This window comes from Schistocerca gregaria, chromosome 3 (assembly GCF_023897955.1).
Source record: "Schistocerca gregaria isolate iqSchGreg1 chromosome 3, iqSchGreg1.2, whole genome shotgun sequence".
In the NCBI taxonomy this organism is placed as follows: Eukaryota; Metazoa; Arthropoda; class Insecta; order Orthoptera; family Acrididae; genus Schistocerca; species Schistocerca gregaria.
In genome coordinates, this window is record NC_064922.1 from 257,174,817 (window position 1) to 257,193,885 (window position 19,069).

Here is a 19,069-nt window from a genome sequence, read left to right on the forward strand (position 1 = left end):
ATTAATTTTGTGTCAGCTCTTGTATGTGTTGTTTTCTGATGGTGTGCAAATACACATTTGTAAACAACTGCTTGTTTACTGCCATTAGACTCCACAATTTGGATGAAAATTGTCAGTTCAAGGGCACAGCTCAAGGTCAAAAGAAATTATGAACTAATATGTCATGACACATAGTTTGTTAATAACAGAGCAGACTCATTCCTTTTGCATCATGACACCATTATTGACATGTTCAATGTAACTAGAAATTCTTTTACAAACACAGATCTATGATAATTAAACACATGTATTCTTTTTACTTAATGTATTAATATATGACACATATATTTCTCATACAGGCTCACAGTCTTGTTAAAATCAATCATACTTACTTTGATACTTACTTTGTATAAAGAAATATGCTTCAATCAAAACTACATGTCATTAGTTATTTTGTGCTTGCTTACCATTTGCCTCCTACCTACGTTGAATGCTGTTCTCATGACAGTGATGACCAGAAGGTATTTGCAATCTTATTTAAAGTAGCAGTGGGTAGACCATATTTTTATGAAAATACTGTGAATATGATGTTAATTTCACGCAATTTTAAGTTAATCATATAATTCTCTGACATATGGATTCTTGACATATATAATGCATACTAGTCATGTGAAACCTAGTAATAATTTTAGTATTTCAAGAGACTCATATTTTCTTATAACAAAGGCACTAGCTAGAACTAAAATAGTATCTCATAACTTATGTATCTGAATATATAAATGTTCCAAGACTTACCAAGTGGGAAAGCGCCGGTAGACAGGCACAATAAATAAAACACACACAGAATTTCTAGCTTTTGCAACCGACGGTTGCTTCTTCAGGAAAGAGGGAAGGAGAGGGAAAAACGAAAGGATGTGGGTTTTAAGGGAGAGGGTAAGGAGTCATTCCAACCCCGGGAGCCGAAAGACTTACCTTAGGGGGAAAAAAGGACAGGTGTACACTCGCACACACACACACACATATCCATCCGCACATACACAGACACAAGCAGACATTTGTAAAGGCCTTTACAAATTACACACACACATATCCATCCGCACATACACAGGCACAAGCAGACATTTGTAAAGGCCTTTACAAATGTCTGCTTGTGTCTGTGTATGTGTGGATGGATATGTGTGTGTGTGTGTGTGTGTGTGAGAGTGTACACCTGTCCTTTTTTCCCCCTAAGGTAAGTCTTTCCGCTCCCGGGATTGGAATGACTCCTTACTCTCTCCCTTAAAACCCACATCCTTTCGTCTTTCCCTCTCCTTCCCTCTTTCCTGAAGAAGCAACCGTCGGTTGCAAAAGCTAGAAATTCTGTGTGTGTGTTTGTGTGTTTTATTTATTGTGCCTGTCTACTGGCGCTTTCCCGCTTGGTAAGTGTTGGAATCTTTGTTTTTAATATATTTTTCCCATGTAGAAGTTCCTTTCTATTGAATATATAAATGTATAGAATAAAGTGTGTGTCAAACTGGACTTAAATTAAAATACTCACCTTTTATGTACAATATTCTTACCCTCTGGCATACCTCATTTCTTCAATCTCATAACTTATGTATCTGAATATATAAACGTATAGAATAAAGTGTGTGTGAAACTGTACTTAATTTAAAATACTTACCTTTTATGTACAATATTCTTACCCTCTGGCCTGCCTCATTTCTTCAATCAGCCAGTGCCATCTTTCCAAACTCTTTCCTCAAAACTACCTTGCTGCCTTAGCACTTTTGAGAGAAGGATATGTGGGAGGATTATTGAGACAGTCTATGGGGTGTTTCCAAAATAAGTAGCTAGTTGGTAAGAGCTTTGCCCTCATAAGACCAGAGCTTAGGTTGAGGCCTGACTAGTGAATTACATTTCATTTCTCAGATTCCAGAGCTGAGTAAAGAATCATTCTTAAACTAAATATTGTTGGTTTTCCAAGTTCCAGACCTGGCAAGCCATCTTTAGCAGAGTTTTCTGTGGGTTCGCTTTCAATATTTCATTCTATGAACTTATCCTTGCTCTTGAGGCAGAGCTACGACAATATCTGATTACATCTCCTCACCACCATTCTTCCTATATCAAATCTTACCATATCGTAATCCTTTCATTGTTGCCTCATCATCTAGATACACTCGTACAAATTCAAAGTCTACACCTTGCCTCTAAAATACACAAACATTGTCACAATGGTCATTACATTGATGAAGGGCTCTTCAAGCTAGCTCAGAAAATAATCGTTTGCTGGTTGACTAATACCTGTAGCTTATTATCTGTCAATTGCTTGAAGGCTACATTTACACAGTCCAAATTGAGATGTTGTCTACACTAATATCCCAGATGTATTCAGTCCATATCCTGCTGAGTGTTCCTCTCCTAATGTCTACTTGAATCTAAATGAAATATTGTATCTCCTTTCTCAAATGATAATTTCCTTTTGACTAATAATTCTATTGGTTTCAAAAAATAGTTCCAGGTTTTAGTTCGGACTTATTCACTTTTATGCTCAGAGTGAATGAAATTTTCTGTCTTTTATGCAAAAGCTTTCCTTTTGTTACATTTGCACCCTCTATCCCTCACATACTCACTTCCATTGACGTTTAATAAACTGTATACATAAGAATATATTTGATCCTCTGTTATTTACATCTGCATCTGCATCCCATTGACACACTCACAAAAAATTAATGATTTTTAGATATTTATTCTCAGAATCACACAACACAAATTCTAATATGTCTGTGGCTACATTGCACAGTAAAATGTTGAATCATTGTTGATCATTTTTTGTGCACTATGAAAATATATGTATATTCATATTGCAGCTCCTGTTGGCCCTGTATGGAATCACATACTTGGATTTTGGAAGAAAAGAAATGAACCAAACATATTATTTCTCAAGTATGAAGATATGAAAAGGGTAAGTTCAGTTTTTACATAGTTATTGACGGAACTGAAATTACTACTCAATTTTTCTCAAATTATTTCTCCTGTTAATTTTTGCAGGATCAAAAAGGAGCTATTCGTAAAGCAGCAGCTTTCTTGGGTAAGACTCTCACAGAAGAACAGGTAAACCAGCTGGCTGAATACCTCAGCTTTGGTAATATGAAGAAAAATCCAGCAGTAAACCTTGAGCCAATTATTGCAAGGAAAAATGGTCCCGAATTTCTTAATAAGAGTGACCTCCGATTCATTCGGAAGGGTGAAATTGGAGACTGGAAAAACCATATGAGTGAAGAAATGGCTGCTCGTTTTGATGCTTGGACTGAAGAAAACATCAGGGGAACAGGTCTTACTTTTGACTGAAAAAACATAGTGCCCATTCTCCCTGGAAACTAAATACTGAAAATGATTTCCATCATTTCATGTTACAAACAGTTACTGCTCAACAACTGGATCAGTGCGCTGCAAATGTTGCCCCATATAAAGCAAAGTACAGCACTAGTGTGGACTCTGTGATGCAAATTTTGTTGGAATGTGGATCCTACTGTGCTGAGTTTTGTGCCAGTTCAAGAAAAGTTTGCCATACAGAATGCCATTTGGCACTGCCACCCCCGTCCTTCCCTCTCTCTCCCTGCTCTCCTCTCCTCCTGTTCATCACATACTTTCACCTGTGTCTGTTTTCATAACTAATTACGATACAATTGTATGCCTATTTTGTAATTGTACACCTTTACCCCCCCTTTCCATCTGAGTTTGGCACCTCAAGTTGCTGCTTGTGTTGCTTAGGCCTAAAATCAGCCTTCGCTGAGCTAGATTAACTATAGTAGTTTTTACTTTAGAAAGGAAAAAAATTGTGCAAATGTATCATTTATTCACAATTTATTTACAGAATGTACAAAATGTTACATTATAAAAAAGGTTACTGGAACTGAAGTATTAGTTTTAAATGCAAAAACAATAAAATACATTCAAAATGAAGAAAATTGAAAGAAGTCAGAATTTAAGACCTTATTGTTACATGAGGTTAATGTGAGAAAAATACAGTTATTACTCTTGTCAAATTCATGCATATGCAGTTCAATAAAATAAATGTAGGTATGCAGTGGATGACTACTGACTAAGTAGCATGGCACTTCTTACAACATCTTTGGCTATTAATACATCATTTTTCATTCTGTAAGAAGTCATTTTAAAAGACATGCAGAGCTAAACTTATCTTATTAGTTTCTTGAAGAGCATATAGTTTTGTACTTGGATATTAAGATAAAGACAGTAACCTTACTTAATAGCTGAATGTGTCAGCGAGGTAACACAATAGAGTTTTATATGAATAAATATTTTTTTTCAACTGGATGCCATTTCTTCTCATCTCCCATCATTCTGTAAAATATTTAGGTACTTCAAAGTAACTACACATTATTGGTGGATTCTATTACTTTATAATAAAACAAAACAATAAGTAAATTTTATCTGCATTTCTTGATTAACATAATCATTCAGAACTTCATAGTTGTCTTAAACGGTTGTATTGTCAGGGGATGTATTTGACAACTAGGTATTTTAGGCTTATGTAAATTTTACTGATTTGCTGTTGTAAGTGGACTGCATACATTTGTGTGTTTCACTGTTTTGTAAACAGGTAAATATGTACAACTTATCTGAGTACCAGAGCCATTTCTACAAGTGGAAGACTGTGGATCAGAGATGAACATGAAGTGATCGGTAGAGTACTGACATCATTTTAATGAAAGATAGTAACACTTCATGTAGACCTTCTCACAGAGTAAGACCAGTGTCCTTAAGATTCTCCTCTTCCCACTTCTCAAACTTATCAATTAACTCAGGTGACATTTTAGCTTTCCATTCTCCAACTGTACCACTTCGCATGAATTCTCCGTCGGCTGCTATTAGATTGTATGTGCGATTTATCTCAACAACAGCTTCATAATTCACAGATGGATTGTTCTTCATATTTTGGAAACTCAAATGGTTAGTTAAGACATCAATTTGTGACTCATTGAGCTCTTTTCCTAAAAACTTTGCTGTCTTTCTAATGACAGATGGAAGGTCCTGAAAATAAAAAAAAGGAAGTAAAATAAATAATATTTGTAAAGAATATACATCAAATCTGGAAACATAAACAGCTCAGAGTGATTTTTCAAATGCAAAATACACATCATAGGCTGAGGTAGCAATAAATAAACAGATCAGAACGTGTGAAATACAAAAGAAACTGCAACTGCTACTAGGCGATTACATTGTTGATATACCAAGTTTGTAACAAAAATGGAGAGCAGTTCATATGATGTACAGGTAATATTTCATGTGAAGAGAATTTCTTTTATGAAAGCTTGACATGCTGTCAGTTTCTTTTATTTATGGAGACATGTTACTCTTTAACTGTAACAGAAAAAAATCATTCTTTCAGTTCAGTGTCCTCCCTAAGCCAAAGAGAAAAATATTTAAAATGTATTCACTATTGTTGTTACTGTTGTTATTGTGTCACTCATTTTGCATAGCATTTCTTGTTTTATTATTTACTATTCCATTTTTTCTACACAACTAGAGCTGTGGTCACTATAATAACTGCTTTATAGGTTTCATGATAATCTCTCTCTCTCTCTCTCTCTCTCTCTCTCTCTCTCTCTCTCTCTCTCTCTCCCTCTCTCTCTCTCTCTTTACTTCCATGTTCCACATATTATATTCATGACAAACATTATCGTGTGAAAAAGAGTCAACTGAATAAAAGACTGGACAGAAATATGCTTTATGTTGGAACCAAGAATATCTAGTGGGATAGGTATCCTTAAATTATACGTCTCCTTTTTTTTAATTTATGAACCATTTGTAATTTCCAGAACTCATGGTGTTAACACTTAACAATCTGATACATTTTATCTACATGGACAGTTATCTAAGAATTTTACACTTGTGTATTTCATTACCTTTTTTTAGCCAAAGTTAGTTTTTCTAGAGACAAATGCGGATCTTATTTGATTATATATTCAGAAATACCACTGTTACTTTTGTATTGTAAGAGATTGTTAACAGCAAATTTCATCTGTGAGTACTGTGAGGCTGTGAATAATACTCCAAATTGCTTATTCAGATATGGTATCTGCCAGATAAATATGTGTCAACCGCACTCGATGGTTCTAATTACATTCTTTTGTGTGAAGAATATATTTTTTGTCAAAAATAAGTGAAGAGTTAGTGCAGAATATCCAAAAGACATCAGTGAATAAAAATATGCGAAATACATTTACTTACTGACTCATAAGTTCCCAAGGCTGGCCATCATTCAAATGGCAAAATAATCTGAAGCTTAATGTTTTAGCATTTACAGTACATGGTTCTATTTTTTTTTTTTTCAATTTAATTTTTAATCACTATACAAATGTCCATTTAACTCTACAAACCACTGTGAAGTGCAGAGGGTGAAGTGCAGAGGGTACATTCAATTGTACCAGTTACACGAGTTTTTTCATGTTACATTCATGTATGACTGTTTAAATGCCTCTGTGTATAGCGTAATTAGTCTATTTTTGTCCTCACATTCCTATGGGAGCTATATATAGGGGTTTGCAGTATATTCCTAAGGTCATCATTTGAAACTGTTTCTCTAAACTTTGAAAGTAGGTTTTCTTGAAAAAGGTCTGTGCCAGTTCAGTTCTTTCAACATCTCTGTGATACTCTCCTGTGGGTCAGACACACTTGTCACCATTTGTGCTCCGCTTCTCCATGTACTTTCAATACAGCCCATTAGTCTCATGTGGTAGGAGTCACATATACTTGAGTGACATTCTAGGATGGGTTACACACGGGATTTGTAACCAATCTCCTTTCTAGACTGATTGCATTTCCCTACTATTCTACCAACAAATTAAAGTATGCTACCTGTTTTACAACTAAGCCTACGTGAGTGTTGTATTTCATGACACTATGAAGTGTTACACCCAGGTATTTGTATAAGTTTACCAATTGTGGATTGTGAGCTTCACTGAAACTCTGCAAGCAAGGATGGTATTCTTAATATTCTCTGCTGGTCTCTGGAATGATCCAAGTATGACCTGAGAGCATATAAGACAGGCACCACTCAATCCAATGTGTCTGCAGTTGGTTACACTATGTCCTCCCAATGGCTGCAATAATAGTCTCTTCAGCATCCTGAATGAGGCTCCCAGGCATGTACAGAGTGTACCTGGTATTCCTTCTGATCCCTTGTCATTTTCCTAAAAGGTACCATTGTTCATCACATGTCAGACCTGCCAATGATAAACAGGCTTCTACCTAGAATGAGATTTTCACTCTGCAGCAGAGTGTGCGCTGATGTGAAACTTCGTCTCAGATTAAAACTGTGTGCCGGACCGAGACTCGAACTCGGGATCTTTGCCTTTCGCGGGCAAATACTCTACCAACTGAGCTACCCGAGCACGACTCACGCCCCGTCGTCACAGCTTTACTTCTACCAGTACCTTGTCTCCTACCTTCCAAACTTCACAGAAGCTCTCCTGCGAACCTTGCAGAACTAGCACTCCTGAAAGAAAGGATATTGTGGAGACATCCCCCAGGCTGTGGCTAAGCCAGGTCTCCACAATATCTTTTTTCAGGAGTGCTAGTTCTGCAAGGTTTGCAGGAGAGCTTCTGTAAAGTTTGGAAGGTAGGAGACAAGGTACTGGCAGAAGTAAAGCTGTGAGGACAGGGCGTGAGGCATGCTTGGGTAGCTCAGTTGGTAGAATCCGCGAAAGGCAAAGGTCCCGAGTTCGAGTCTCGGTCCGGCACACAGTATTAATCCGCCAGGAAGTTTCATATCAGTGCACACTCCACTGCAGAGTGAGAATCTCATTCTGGAAACATCCCCCAGGCTGTGGCTAAGCCATGTCTCCACAATATCCTTTCTTTCAGGAGTGCTAGTTCTGCAAGGTTTGCAGCAGAGCTTCTGTAAAGTTTGGAAGGTAGGAGACGAGGTACTGGCAGAAGTAAAGCTGCGAGGATGGGGCGTGAGTCGTGCTTGGGAAGCTCAGTTGGTAGAGCACTTGCCCGCGAAAGGCAAAGGTCCCGAGTTCGAGTCTTGGTCTTGTACAAAGTTTCAATCTGCCAGGAAGATTCAGGCTCCTACCTATTGGGGTTTGTCTCTTCATGACACAGGACACAGCAGGTTTCCCAACGTGAGGAGAATCTCACTGGCTCAATTTCAGCTTCAGTGGAAGACAGCACCTCTAACTTATTTGTTAAGTGTGTTCTTTCTGGTCCCTGTCTCCACAGTACTGAAAACCTAGATCTACCACTGACATGTCACTCACATTCAAGTGGATGAGTAGCAATGGGTCCTGTATTTCCTGCAGAAGAGACAGTCTCCTCAACGGTACATGACTCTTGGTAGCCCTCGCAACACACCCATTCAAAGTGCGCACCCAAGAAATTGTAATGGTCTGCTTGCTTGAATGATTTCGCTCTCTGATTAAAATAAAACTGTAGATCTTTAACATAGAGTAAGGAAAATAACTGACCCACAAGCAGACTCTGTAGAATGCACATTTCAATTTGTCTACATAAAGTGATATGGTGTACTCATCTTTTCGTATTACTTCAACACCCCTCAGTATAACTTCCTGCAATTTGTTTCTTAAATGGTATCTTAAGCTGCTTTACAGAAGCTCTCCATATATCCCAAAAAAAAACATTTTATGTAACAGATACATAAAATATATTCACAGAAATGTATGAAAGGTATAGAAAGTTGTGAATATGAACAACCATCAGCTGTATGAGGGAATGATGGAAAGGAAAAATTGTGTTGGAGTGGGACTCAAATGTGGATTTCTCACATCATGTGACTGATTACCTTGACTACTTTAGCTACCCATGCATGATTCACAGCCAGAGCCAAACTCCCATATGTCATTGTTCCTGCATCACAACATGTACTCATACACCTGCATCACAACATGTACACATACACTCATTATGTATTCCCATACAGGGCAGGATGTTTTAATTGAAAGTAACAGTCTGATATCAGCAGATAAATACGATATTGCAGTGCCTGTGTTTTTATGAAAGACAATGCAATGTTCCTTCACACATGTACACATATGGGAAATCTGGGTTCAAGTTTGGTGTGTCACAAATTTTCACTTTTACCATTTCCTCATACAGCTGATAGTTGTTCAGAGTTTCAACTGTGAATACATTATGTGTATTTCATAATGACTGTAGTCATTGCAGCGCCTGTTCCTTTGAACATGCACGTAGTCCAAGGAACACTGCATTGCTCTCCTTAAAAATTTAGGCACTACAATATCGTGTTATGTAACAGAGTATTGTGGCTGACACAATCAAATTACTTTTATAAGTTGCAGGAGATTTTAAATGGTGGTACTTTATGATTTAAAATTTTACTATGGACTCATTGAGAGGATAAGTGGTTGCCTCAGTAGAGTGTCTGTTTTGAAATACATACTGTGTTTAACTAAGTATCATAATAATACGTAGATGTGTGACAATTCTTGAGTACATTAGCTTCTTAAAAATTATGGAGAACAATGGAAGGAGTGAGGCTGGTCAACAGTTACTGACATATGTGGGGTCACCTTTTTCTATAGAGAGGCATACCAGTTGTCCATTTCAATTAACACTGGAAAATACCTTTACAGAACGATGTATTTATTGAATATATGGCAAAGAATGATACACAGCACTTGCACCCCAGTGCTCAATTATTTGTTTGATGTGTTCAAATCTCTCATCCCTTTACAGCTCCATCAAGTATCATCAAAGTTCTACTTTGAAAATCTAACACATGTCCTACCACTTTGTCTCCTCTTCTTTTTGCCAATATTTTCCATGTCATCCTCTTGCTCCATTTTGTCGAGAAACACCTCATTTCTTATCTTACGACTCCATATAATTCTCAACATTCTTCTATACTGTCACATCTCAAATGACTTGTTTTTCTCCCAGTCTGTGATTCACTTGCATAAAATACTGTGCTCTACATTCTCAGAAATTACCACCTCAAATTAAGTCTGATGTTTCATATTAGTAGATGTCTTCTGGCTATGAATGCCCACTTTGGCTGCGATCATTTGCTTTTCATACCCCATTTGATTCATACATCATGTGATAACTGCCACTCTTCATTGCTTTTGTCTTTCTTCACTTTACTCTCAATCCTAGTGTATGCTCATTGGATCGCTCATTCAATTTAAGAAGTTCTGCAATTCTTCCTCATTTTCACTGTAGACAGGAATGACATCAGTGATTTTTAGCATTCATACCCTTTCACCCTGAATTTTAATTCCATTCTTCACTCTTTGTTATTGCTTCTGTGATGTACGAATTAAGAGTAATGACTAAAGACTACATTCCTGTCTTACAATCTCACTAAACCGAGCACTTTGTTCTCAGTCTTACAGTCTTATTTTTCCCTCTTGGTCGTAGTACATATTGTATATTACACATGTTTCTCTATAAGATGCATCAATTTTCCTGAGAATTCTGAACATCTTGCACCATTTTACATTGCTGAATGTTTTTTTGTAGGTCAAAAAATCCTATAAAGGGCAAACTGATCATCCTCAATTTGCTTTTCAGTTACTCTGTATATTATTCTTGTTACCAGCTTAGGAGCACTAGCTGTTAAATATTTTATGTGATACTTCTCACACTTATCTGACTTGCTACCTTTGGTATTGTGGGGATGCCATTTTTTGAAAGTCTGGCGATACGTCTCCAGTGTCAGAGATTCTACAAACCAAGCTGAATAGTGATTAATAGATATTCTGAAGGAATGCTGTCAATGCCTTCCACCTTATTTGATCCCATGCCTTCCAAAACTCTGTTAAGCTCTGACTCCAATTCTGGATCTCTGTCTCCCATAAGGACTCTTTTTCTTCTTCTGTAATATCATCATAGAGATCCTCTCGCCCTCAGAGAGGCTTTCAAAATACTCTCAAAATACTCTTGCACCTACCTACTCTCTCTCTGTGTTTAACACTGGAATTCATCTTGCATTTTGCATGTCGACACCCTCACTTTTAATTTCACTGAAGGTTGTTTTGACCTTTATGTATGCTACATCAGTCCCTCCCGTCACCAACCCTTTCTTGATTTCTTCAAGTTTTTCCTTCAGCCATTTTGCCTATGCTTCCCTGCACTTCCTATTTATTTCATACCTAGTGTCTCACATTGTTGTATCCCTGTCTTTCCCTGGACCTTTTTTGTATTTCCTTCTTTATTCAGTTTAAGTATTTACTCTGTTACACAAGGTTCTTTGCAGTAACCTTTGTTCTACTTATATTTCTCCATCTGACTTCTCTGACGGCCCTTTGTATAAATGTCAGTTCCTCTTCAATTGAACTGAATAACATCTTATAAAGCTAGATATTAGCAGGATTTTATCAGTTCCTAGAAAATTCTATTTTTGAGGGACATGATGATTTTCCTTATTCCCCAAGTGGATGTGCGAGAAATTTCCATTTCTTTTCTTCTTTAGAGCGATGTTTTACACTTACTTTTGAACTTACTGGGCCAGTTTTCATTTATACTTTTATAAAATGATAATTTAAAATGGTTTCTCCACATGAAATGTCTTTCTTGATGCCCCTATTCTCTTCAAAATAAATAGTTATATACTTTGAGGCCTCTTTCCCTGTCTCTGTTTCAACAATATTTTGTATTTATTTGATTTTTGTCTGATCTTTCAATTTCTGTCTTTCACTGTTGCATTCTAAGCCAAATTACTTTCCCTTGATCTATGATCAGTTCAAAATCACACTATACAGCAAGCCATCTGAGGAGATTGCTGTTAAACATCCCGTGGACAATGAGGTCATTAGAGATGGAGCACAAGCTCGGATCAGGGAAGGTTGGGGTAGGAAATCTGCCATGCCCTTTCACAGGAACCAGCCTGGCATTTGCCTGAAGTGATTTAGAAAAATCACGCAAAACTTAAATCAGAATGGCCGGATGTGGGTTTGAACTGTCGTCCTCCTAAATGTGAATCCAGTCTGCTAACAACTGCCCCATCTCACTCGGTTTTACAGCAATGCTCATGCATTGTGTGGCCTCAACCAATTCTTGCTGATCTAGTAGCAATTACTTGTTGTATTCTGCACTTCAGGGCACAGCGAAAAGAGAGGAAGAGTTTTTGGAACTCCTTTCACAACTTCAGTTTGCCATTTTTCATAATTCCTCTAGTTTAATTTCCACTGTGGCTGTCAGTGAACAGAAAATGTGTCATTATTGTTAGAATGCAGATTGTCAGTTTCTTTACACTGACAAGTGAGGAGTATTTGTAATGCTAGTAAAACAAAATGAGAGACTATTGTTGAAGAGCAGTTATGAAGGGGAGGTACAGTACTTCAGAGTAGCTGTGAAATAACTTTTAGTTGTACAAAGTGCTTTGTGTTTAATTTGGGGGAGTAGGGGAGGGGGGGGGGGGGGAGGAGGCAGATGGAAGTAGAGCCTTACAGCATAATGTGTGGAAGCTAACTTCAGATTCCTCTAGCGTTCTTGTAGAAGTCATAGAAATTTTAATGTAACTTTGCAGATTAGTGTCATCATTTTGTGGGAGAATTATCCTATATCTGAAGCAACTATAATGGAAAGAAAGAGTCTCAATAACAATTTTGTTTAGAAGCTGTACAGAAGCATATGAATATAGCTAAAATTTTTCTACTCATTGAATTATACTGCACATGTTCAGTAGTATTGTTGCCTACAGATAGCACACAGACATCTTGTACTTTTGGATTACATCATAACTATAAATTCATATAAATTATATATATTATAATACAATTATAAATTCATAATTTTATTCAAATAGCATAAATATATGAAAATACATGCAGTAGTTAGCTGGTGACTGCTGAAGGGCTAAAAAAGCTGATACTTCAAGACATAATAAATAAATCAGTTAACTACTTATTTTTTTCAAAGCTTGAAAATTTGTGGTAAACACCAATGTTCCCAATTATAGACAACTAAAATGACATAAGGTATAGTGCTTTACTTCTACTGTTTTTACTTTTTGTTCTATAATTTTAGTAAACCATCATGATAAGATGACACTAATATACAGTCACTTCTTTTGTCTCCTAAAAACTCATCTATAGTCCTCAGCATTAATTCCAGTTCAGTTTTTGACACTTCTTCCTTCAATTAAGGGCATTTACAAATTAGTGGGTAGCTTCAGGATTATTTCCATGTACCTAGTTTACAATTTGAAAAAATACAACAGGTATAAACTAATAAATAAATCTCATTATAGGTTACAAATCGCAAATTTAGTTTTTGACTTATATCAGAAGAGGACATAATAAATCAGATAAAAATACTGGTAGAAATAAAATATCTGATACAAATTTGTGTGTTTCTTTTCTTTCGTATTTGTTACCTGCTGAAATATTTTCATGTGAATATGGAATTCCTGGCTACTACAAAGACTTTCACTGTCATCTTAGGACTTCCTGAACAGGAACGCACACTATTTGATTGAAATGGAAAGGTACAGGTCTACCATCCAAATGACACTAATGTTGAGAAAAATCAGAAAAAAGAAGGTTTTTTAAAAACTGCTTTGCCAGTTTCATAATTTCATGCAGTAACTACTACATATCTTAGTTATACCTCAGTGCAACACCAGTGTCAGTTTTAATAGCAGACATGATAAGGTAATACGACATACATAATTACATAACATATGGACATTTACCTTTTTCATATCTTCATATTTCAAGAACAAGATGTTTGGCTCATTTCTTCGATCCCAGAAGCTCAGGATATGCGACCAGAATGGTGAGAAACAGACTAAACAAGAGAAACATTTTTTTAAAAAAAGGATAGTGTATCCATTGAGAAACTAAGGATAATTATAAGCAAGACAGCATACTATTTTACACATTTAAACAAATTAGCACTCTTCAGCTTGTGAATTTGGCTAAAAGTGAGCAAATAATATTAATTGCTGAGATGTAGGTCAGGCAGTCTTGCCAATTGTGGTGTATTACAGAATAATGACCCTAGACACAAGCTAATCCTAACATTTTCAGAATGCAAAAGCATTTACAACACTGTTTGTGTTTTTCTAGCTACATCAAATCTTTATATTTAATAAACAAAAGTAATAATACAATCAATAATATCATTTTATGAGATAGATGAATTCTAACACTGAGAAAATTGGTGTGGAATTTGGTGAAATGTCACTTTAAATTTATAAGAGAGAAAGAGTTTACTTACATAATCCAGAGTACAGTATGCATGTCATTAGGAAAGTGATGAAATGTTAGTCTACTAATCTGAATCTGTAATGTTTCTATGCTTATGTCTCAGAAGGTCGGGCCTATTAGTTACATATTGTTCAAAATAACTGGCAACTTGCCCAGAACTGGATCAACATTCTTGCTGCTAGGTGAGTCCATCCCTTTGTTCCGAAGGAACTATCACATTAGTTTGCTTTTACCTGCTGAGCTATGCCTTCTGTCTATCAGAAGGGCTGACTCAATTGTCCATGTGCTCATTTCCTTATTTGGTACTTGAAGTCAGAAAGGATGTTGAAATGTGTTTCCCCTATCACACAGTGGTCACTCGCAGTGGAACCTCGACCACTACCATAGTCTTCACCCCTACCATGATGTTTGTGCAGCTATGAGCCCATGCAATTTAAGTACAGATGTTGTACAACCAATCTGCACAAAATTCTTCTAAGTCTCAGATCTAAGGAATGATAGATTACATGGTCAGATTTATGATTTGGACAGGGTTGCACATATGCTAAATACAACATGTGAGTGTTTCTTTAGCTATCTTTGACATGAACAAAGGGGTATCAAAGAATTAACATACCATAGCACAGGGTGAGATATTCTGGCTGTTTTACTGGCATTTAGCAGATGCTGCATTTCTCATGGTCAATCAAGTTTGGCTCTGAGGTGAGGTTATTTCAGTGTCGTAATATTCGAAGCATTTTATTGATTTTACTTAAGTGGCCTATGATAGGTAACATGTAGTAAGAGGGACCCAGATACGAAGCACGACTATGCAGACTTGGCAGTCAGTGGGTAATTAATTCATTCATTCAACTAAAGGGTTAATAAATTTTGATAGTTTCTGGAAACTCATGAATGCAAGAAGTTGGCAGTAAATAATCTTGGAGAGTATATGATGAAATTGTGATTCATAGTTGTTAAAAAAGCTGTTTCAAATGTTGAGTTACCGTGAAACAGCAGTTATATTTTTTTTATCGTATGGACTTCTGTGGGTGTGACTTTCAAAAGACAGTGTGTTGTGAGTCACCCTGGACAGCTGTTATTATTTGGTAACCAATTCAGATTGTGATGTTTGGTAGTGTGGGCAATAGTCATAGAAATGGACTAGGCAGAATTCCTCAAAGCGAAAATATACTGTGTTGTTTCTGTGGCAATTGAATTGTTTGATTTCATGTTTCTGTTTTGATTCTGGTATTTTTACCTATTATCCAGAAACATTTTTTATTTCTCGTCTCTCAGAACAAATAAAGTACCATACAACCGCACATATTACAAATACGGTATATTTCAATGAATTGTTGTAAATATGATCCTAAACGGAAAAGGAAATGTAGAGGTATTACCTGTTAGAGCAATGCTGGAATTTGAGAAGATGTCAAGAATTTAATTGTTTTCTACCACTTTGGAGCGTTGCAAAACCACAATTGTTGCTTTGGTAGGCAGGGTAGAACCACTAAGGACCGTTCAAAACCATTCGATGAAATTTGAACAGGATCTAAAGCAGCAATGGGTGTTTATTCTTTTCAGCCATACTGCCATACTGTTTCACGCCCATTTGTGGCATGATTATGAAGGGCTGGAGAGGGCGAGGGGAGAGGTTTGTTGAAATATTGACAAATACGCGGATAAAACAGCAAAAGATCCCTCTGAAACAACCCCACCACCCCTACAGTTCCACAACTGCTGCTCTAACGCCTGATGGCAGGCAACCCTTCAGCACCTCATACGTTCTGAATGTAGAAGTCTCTGTACAGATACATTTTTGAAGTGCTCGATGAAGGCGCGCAGGTGGCACTGAAGGTGTTGCCGAAATGGTGTGTCTTAGAGGCAACTGTAGCCGTTTTATTCAAGCAGTTGTCAACCCCACTGTTATAACGCCACAGGAGGGCGCAAAACTGGGGGGCTGAAAAACCATTAGTTGCTTCAGATGCCGTTCGAATTTCGTTGAGTGGTTTTGAACAGTCCGTAGTGGTTCCACCCCGTCACAAGAGCAAAAACTGCGGTTGCACTGCACTCCAAAGTGGAACGATCACGTGCAATGGGGTTGCTGGCCTACGATGTACTTAGAGAACAGATGAAGAGTCCGGGAGGGTGTCAGCGGTATCAGAGGTTGACAAGACCTTCGTCTTGTTGCTCATCACACTGCGAATTGTCGTTTTCGACCGCGAAATGTGTGGGGATCAACGCCCAGGGTAAAGGGTGGTTCCACTGACGCTCTTTATACTACCCCCTAAGGTGGCGGCAGCGCACGAAATTGTTTTCTCGGCACCCATAAAAAAGCCGCTTAATTTCGAGGCATGGCATCTCGATTTTGATCTCAATGCAGAGGCGTCAATAAGAGATGTGAAAGGTGGGTAGGAAGGGGTGTGTCGACCTTTTTATCGTGTGACACGTCTGCGGTGGCGTGGGGCGAAATTGTGATTAAATTCGATGGCAATGTGACGCTATCGGCCCACCTTACACCTCACATGAACTTCTGAACTCTGGCCTTTTTCGCATGTGTCGACACCTTGCTGATTGAATCGTCGACGAGTCAGAGGGTGACAACACGTTTGTGACATTGCAGAGGAAGGTTGTACGCACCACTGAACCAAATTTCGAACTTCCGTCTCCCAATGGGAGACAATTACGAGGTTTCAATAAATGACTCTGATTTTGTTGCGCGGTGTAAAGCACTCTAAGCTTATACAGGGGCCGGCCGGGGTGGCCCAGCGGTCGCAGGTTCGAATGCTGCCTAGGGCATGGATGTGTGTAATGTCCTTAGGTTAGTTAGGTTTAATTAGTTCTAAGTTCTAGGGGATTGATGACCATAGAAGTTGTCCCATAGTGCTCAGAGCCATTTGAACCAGTATACAGGGTGGTCCACTGATAGTGACCAAGCCAAATATCTCACGAAATAAGCATCAAACGAAAAAGCTACAAAGAACGAAACTTGTCTAGCTTGAAGGGGGAAACCAGATGGCGCTAAGTTTGGCCCACTAGATGGCGCTGCCATAGGTCAAACGCATATCAACTGCGTTTTTTTAAAAATGGGAACCCCCATTTTTCATTACATATTCGTGTAGTACGTAAAGAAATATGAATGTTTTAGTTGGACCACTTTTTTCGCTTTGTGATAGATGGCGCTGTAATAGTCACAAACATATGTCTCACAATTTTAGACGAACTGTTGGTAACAAGTAGGTTTTTTAAATTGAAATACAGAACGTAGGTACGTTTGAACATGTTATTTCGGTTGTTACAATGTGATACGTGTACCTTCGTAAACTTATCATTTCTGAGAACGCATGCTGTTACAGCGTGATTACCTGTAAATACCACATTAATGCAATAATGTTCAAATTGATGTCTGTCAACCTCAATGCATTTCGCAATACGTGTAAAATTTCTCAACAGCGAGTAGTTCGCCTGCCGTAATATTCGCAGGACCCTTCCGACGAGTGTTGCTTTCAGACGTCTCGCGCAGTACACACCAACAGGCATTTGTCATCTGAAATGGCCACCTGATGCCAATCAGCGGACTTCCAGTTGTGGTACTGAAGAGCTAATTGCAGCCTTCGTCGCCAACGAACAGCAATCAGCATGGATGCACGAACCAGGCACCTGCTGTGGAGGCCCATAACGTTCGCTGAACTGTCTTTGAGGAGACACTGTTGGTATCCCCATGGTTCATCTAGGCGGTCAGAAACCAGGCACCTGCTGTGGAGGCCCATAACGTTCGCTGAACTGTCTTTGAGGAAACACTGTTGGTATCCCCATGGTTCATCTAGGCGGTCAGTTGCGCAACAGCTGCACATCTTTTCGCGCTTAGGCCGGTATTACACTACCCAAATTCTTTGTCAAAGATATGATCAAATATTCGTCAAATTTATTTGACAAAGTTCTTTGACGTGGCGCTAAAAAGGGGTATTACACTGTCATCATGTTTTTCTTCGATGTTCAAGATGACTAACAACAACCGCAGCAGTTGCACGTACCACAACTGCCATGTGCGGTCATTTCGGCGAGAAGCGGGAAAAAAAAGAAACGTACCTAGGTGAAGCCGTGGGTTATATGACGAGACGATAAAAGCATTCAACAAAACTTGTTACGTGAGCTTGTAGTGGAGGATGTCAAGTCGTACACAAATTACTGTACTTAAGAATGGATGAGCATACATTTCAGTATGTGTTCAGTGAAGTGTATCCTCATCTCACAAAGCACAATACCTACTTAAGAACTGCTATATCTGCAGAAGGCAGGCTCACTGTAACACTCCGATTTCTTGCTACAGGAGAGAGTTACTCTAGCTTACAGTATAGCACTCGATTACCACAGTGCACATTAACGAAAATAATACCTGAAACGTGTGCAACAATTTATAAAGCACTGAAGGGCCAATGTCTGAAGGTAAATAAATGTTCAATACACTTTATGTGCATTAAGAACTATTTTTATTCTATAAACAAATCAATTACATTTTGTATCGAAAAACTGTACCTCACGGCTAATGACCTCCGCAATATTGTTATAGATCTCCAATCTTCTTAATCTATTTTTGTATTCAGGATGCCTCATGTTTTAAAGCGCCTCATCAGCTTCACACATCTCTATTAATTTCGTAGTTGACGGTACACACGGATTGAATTTATCGGTCATGTTTATAAACACACTACAGATGACAGAATGCTGAAGCGACGCTAGCGCTCCACGTGTTAACATGTCACATTGCAGTGAACAGAAGACGAGCCACTTTTATAATCAAATCTACAGCGAGGCCCTAGATTAGATCAAATTTATTTGACGACGGGCAAGATTTGAGAAAGTGCCCTATTACAACATCAAACTTCTTTGACATAAATATTTGA

General features: G+C 37.9%; 2 protein-coding genes across 3 annotated transcripts in view; one reads left to right on the forward strand and one right to left on the reverse strand.

Moving 5' to 3' along the window:
* LOC126356148 (luciferin sulfotransferase) overlaps positions 1-4,299 on the forward strand; it is a 75,885-nt gene extending 71,586 nt beyond the window's left edge. Inside the window, exons 6-7 of the mRNA XM_050006886.1 lie at positions 2,829-2,923; positions 3,010-4,299. Of these exons, the coding sequence (XP_049862843.1) occupies positions 2,829-2,923; positions 3,010-3,309 (395 nt within the window). The 3' untranslated portion in view covers positions 3,310-4,299. The remainder of the gene's footprint in view (positions 1-2,828; positions 2,924-3,009) is intronic.
* LOC126356147 (luciferin sulfotransferase-like) overlaps positions 3,809-19,069 on the reverse strand; it is a 124,269-nt gene continuing 109,008 nt past the window's right edge. For both annotated transcript variants that reach the window (XM_050006885.1, XM_050006884.1), the window contains exons 5-6: positions 13,667-13,761; positions 3,809-5,016 (exon numbers count right to left, since the gene is read on the reverse strand). In XM_050006885.1, the coding sequence (XP_049862842.1) occupies positions 4,723-5,016; positions 13,667-13,761 (389 nt within the window). In that variant the 3' untranslated portion in view covers positions 3,809-4,722. The remainder of the gene's footprint in view (positions 5,017-13,666; positions 13,762-19,069) is intronic.